This window comes from Labeo rohita, unplaced genomic scaffold (genome assembly GCF_022985175.1).
Source record: "Labeo rohita strain BAU-BD-2019 unplaced genomic scaffold, IGBB_LRoh.1.0 scaffold_1839, whole genome shotgun sequence".
Lineage (NCBI taxonomy): Eukaryota > Metazoa > Chordata > Actinopteri > Cypriniformes > Cyprinidae > Labeo > Labeo rohita.
The window spans coordinates 5,382-10,308 of record NW_026128043.1 but is presented as its reverse complement, the minus strand read 5'-3'; the positions used below and the strand labels follow the sequence as shown (position 1 = coordinate 10,308).

General features: G+C 34.2%; 1 protein-coding gene across 1 annotated transcript; it reads right to left on the bottom strand.

Moving 5' to 3' along the window:
• Nucleotides 1-1,088: 1,088 nt before the first annotated feature.
• LOC127158990 (uncharacterized) lies at nt 1,089-4,399 on the bottom strand. The gene is made up of 7 exons (XM_051101944.1): nt 4,333-4,399; nt 3,256-3,564; nt 2,784-3,089; nt 2,253-2,552; nt 1,725-2,000; nt 1,497-1,640; nt 1,089-1,405 (listed from the first exon to the last, which is right to left on the bottom strand). The coding sequence occupies exons 1-7, from the start codon at nt 4,388-4,390 to the stop codon at nt 1,374-1,376; spliced, it is 1,425 nt and encodes a 474-aa protein (XP_050957901.1). The 5' UTR covers nt 4,391-4,399; the 3' UTR covers nt 1,089-1,373.
• Nucleotides 4,400-4,927: the final 528 nt, after the last annotated feature.

The following is a 4,927-nucleotide window of genomic DNA, read 5'->3' as shown; positions in this document are numbered from 1 at the left end:
CATAAAACACATTTCAGACTCACCATCCAGATGCCAGAGACACAAACAGAACAACACGGTGGGAAACATCTTTCAAACCGTTTTCAGTCCAGAAATCATGAGAAGACAAACTTTTAAAAACTGGTTCAGTAATAAATTGACAGCTGAGCTGATGTGAAGCTGTTCTGCAGTAAAATGAAGTGAAACTCCACCTTCATCTAAAATAACTGCACATCTTTAAGTGTTAATGCATGTTACTATCTAGGAATTTTTTTGGCAAATTTTTTCACACTCTGAACATTGTCACTTTCAGCTCCAGTAGGCCTCAACTTCCTGTACGTCAATGGTGTCATTTTCAACAGTAACAAACTGACCTACTATACAACATGTGAAAAGTGTCTTAAAGAAGCAGTTTGATCTTGTCATGAGATGGCCTGAGAGTGAACTTAAACTCAATTGAACTTGAATTCCAGACACTATTGTGTCCAAAAATGGGTAATTCTGTCTACACAAAAGTGCCACTTTTGTGAAGATTTTTTTTAATGAGGAATCAAATAAAACCCAGCTGAAGAGCAAAAGCAATCGGACAGAAATAGTGGAGTCAGTGACAGAGGATACTGAGCAAATCACTCCTGATAAAATGCCGATTGAGGCTGAGCCAGATGGTGTTGTTGATCCACAGATGAACACAAACACAAATCAGACTACAGATATTTAAAGACTTTATTGTTGACTGTCAGAGGAAATGGGGGCCAATGGTTTGTGTTTATGTTCTCAAAGTATATAACTATATAACTCACAAAGTATATTATTATTATTAATAATAATTTGTTGTTTTATTATTGTGGATAAAACTAATGATCTTAATAATAATGTAAACATTTACAAATGATATTTTAGTAATGTAAATCTTTATAGGCAGTGCACTGCAAAACTATTAAACATATAGTTAGTATTCCTCCAGGAGGCGCTCAACATAATAAATGTAATAAAACATGGGAGACTCTTAAACCTCAGAGTGAGAAAACTTTATTGATAAACTGAATTACTGAAAAATCTGAGTCTAAAATGCAAGGAGAGATTGCTTATGTTTTACTGTATTCTTATTTAGCCAGTAGAGCTTCAGTATTAGAGACATCTGATATATACAATAATATGAACAACACTACACTACCTTTAAATGTGATTTGAGGTGATTTTGAAAGTCTCCAATTAAATAGGAAAGATTAGATTGTAAAAACAACAACAAACACAATTAAAAGGAAAGCATGTTAGCCTATATATACTAATCTAACATAACCAATGAAATATTTGGTAATCATCAGTATTTATTATGACAAGCGCTCACATTTACTTTTAAACATTAATGAGAGAATACATTGCTGTTTGTTTTTTCAAATCATCTTCTGGAATGGAAATGAGCCACCTAAAATAAACATATACAGGTATGTGAATATACAAAACAATTACAAATGAATGAAGGTTAATAAACGATTATAAGAAATTACATCATCAACCTGATGTGTGAACATGTGCTTCATCTTGTTCAGCTCTTCTGGATCTGATGTCATAAACCAGAAGAATGACAGTAGCCACGCCCACCAGAGCAGAGAGGACCAATCGGATCACAGCTTCAGTTGGACCACAACAGTGGACAGAGTCTGAGGAATAAAAACATTGAGATCAGCTCAGTCAATAAATGCTAATATATACACAGACATCAACTAATATCAGCACTGCCGTACCTGAACATGTGTGACAGAGTTCAGTGTTGAGATGTGTGGTCTGGTTGGTGAATGAAAAAGCCACAACACAGCTGTAGGAATCATCCAGACACTCAATCTCCAGAGGTAGAGAAAGACTGATGCTGAGATCAGACACACTGATGCTGGACAATAAACTGTTTCCTTCGTACCAGGAGAGAGTCACATGACTCACATTCACCACTGAACACACCAATGAACAATATGATGATGAATATTGTGAAGAGTTACTGCTGATCACAGGAACAGGCAGATGAGCTGAAAAAGATCAGAGAATAAAGAGAAATGAGGATAAATGAAGATATTTAAGCAGACGAGGAAACATGAGAGGAACCAAGACTGATCGAAAGTACATTTAAAACCAATTTATTACACTTTTATTATTTAATAGAAAGTTAACTATAAAGCTAAAAATTTTTTTTTTTTTTTTTTGGAATTCTAAGTAATTTGATATGTCTTTAGATTTACTTTAATGTTGCAATAAATACATGAAACCAATAATACACTCACCATAGACAGCGAGACTGAAACTCTCAGTCAGTTTGTTGATCTGTAGTTTATAATTTCCAGCATGTTCAGTTGTGGTGTTTGTGATGGTCAGAGATCCAGTTTGATTGTCCAGCTTCAGTCTGTCTCTGAATCTCCCATCAGGAACATCATCAAATACAGCAAATCTGTCAACCCATAAATTGATTTCAGCTATTAAAATGTTTTCATTTCCAAACATCCACTGAATCCGAACAGCACTCAGTGTGTTAGTGAGTTTAGAGTTTAGAGTGACTGAATCTCCCTCCATCATCAATATTTCATCTGTATCACCAAACACACAAAGAACAAGGTTTGTCGCAGATTAGTAACTTTATGATTTATGAAAGTAAATAAATATTTAAATTTGAAATGAAAATCATGCAACAGAACAGACACACACACACAAAAAATGTTGTGTCTGTTAATTATAGCATCTAAAAAAAAATTGAAATATGTGAAAGAGAATTTTTTATTTATTTATTTATTTTATTTATTTATTTTTTTGATACTCACTATGGACACTGAGAAAGAAAACAAACGCCATATTGCTACTACGTAGCTCATAAACTCCAGAGTCTGTGGTTCTGATGTTTGTGATGGTCAGAGATCCAGTTTGGTTGTCCAGCTTCAGTCTGTCTCTGAATCTCCCATCAAGAACATCATCATATACAGTCATGCTGTTGGCTGTTACATTGATTTCAGCTATTAAAATGAATTCATTTAAAAATCTCCACTGAATCACTTCATCATGCTTCATTTCAGTAAGACCAGAGTTTATAGTGACTAAATCTCCCTCCTTCACTAACACCGACTTCAGTACTGTAACACCAAAAGGAAAGAGAACGAAAAGAAACAAGTTTCATCACGGACAAAATTGGTTATTTGATGGTTTACTAAAATAAATAGTTTTAAGTTTAATTTAAAAAAAATGGATATTATCAAGAATCAACAAGCTATATATATATATATATATATATATACTCACCACCATAGACAATAAGATTCATAGACTTGATCACACCGTTGGTCTGTGTTGTATAAAGTCCAGTATGTCCAGCTGTAGTGTTTGTGATGGTCAGAGATCCAGTTTGATTGTCCAGCTTCAGTCTGTCTCTGAATCTCCCATCAGGAACATCATCATATACAATGAAGCTGTCAGCCCGTTTATTGATTTCAGCTATTACAGTCTTCTCAGTATATCCAAACCTCCACTGAATCACAACATCATCCATTATTTTAGTAAGACCAGAGTTTAGAGTGACTGAATCTCCCTCCAGCACTTCTTCAAACACACCTGAAGATTAAAGCTTCAAAATCACTTCACTAAAATACTCGTAATCATTTAAATGTGAAGGTAATAATATTCTGCAGAAGTACAAAGACAAAAGATGATAATTGCAAATAGAAGTAACGTTTTATGTGGTAAATTACCTAAATAGAAATATTTTTATTCTTTTTATACAACTAACATTAATGCTTTTGGCATGCGTTCACACTTGTAGTCTGATTCTCTTGGTTCGTTTGGACTGGACCAAAAAAGAAAGTGGTGCATTTGGTCCTGGTCCGATTAGCGTTCACACTAGCATTTTGACAGCGTAAGGCATTTTAAAAAGGCATCATAAAGCACTTTACCTCCTCATTGCTTCATGTTTTCCCTCTGCTCATTTTGCTTGCACCTTTAAATCATATCGAATAGCGTAGCATCTTGTCAGCACATCCTGTTTTTGGTTCGTTTAGAAGTATTTGAGCTCGTTTGGAAGTGGACCGTGATCTCTTTAGCGGTCTCGGTCCACATTTGTTTGGTACGCACCAGGGTTTGGCAGCATTCACACTTACTCAAATAAACTGTGCTAACAGAGCAATCACGAGTTTGTAATCGAACCAAACACAAGTGTAAACACACCTTCAAGTGTAACTGAATCAATCACTAACTGAATACCCTGAATAACTTCTCAACTTAATATCATGGTGTATTTATATATGAGAATAACAGTTAAAGATATAATGCATAATATGTTAATCCTCTATAACTAATTTAACCAGTAATTTATTTCAAACTCACCATCCAGACGCCATAAACGCAAACAGAACAAAACTAATCTGAGAAACATTTTCTTCATCGGTTTACTGAAAAGTCCACGACAGTGATGCTTAAAATGTCTGAAAACACGCCTGAACTGTGATATTTATCTGGATGAATCCTCCCCCAACCTCAGTTTCCGTTCACACGTTTGTCTTCTTTAACATCACGAAAATCAACAAGCTTTTGCTGATCTTACATTTTCAAACGAATTCTGGGCCTGAATGAAAACTATGAAAAGAGTGAAATATTGGATTAGAAATCAGTATTTACTGGTGTTTTATTTAGTGTTGTGAGCTTTCAATCATATTTGACCTCTGACAGGGTTGTGCAATGTTGAAAAAAACAAAAACAAAAAACAAAGTTTGGATTTTTGTTTAGACTCCCAAAGCCTCTCCATTAATGTTAAACTGGTTTGTACATTCCTTTGAGCATTTTTACCTCTATAAGGGAATTTTATATAATATTTTATGTTAAATTCTACCACTTAATTTGAAAATGATATTAGAATAACAAAACACTATAGGGCTGTTACAAATTAAATGAAATCAATATTAACAACATTGTCTTAATAAGT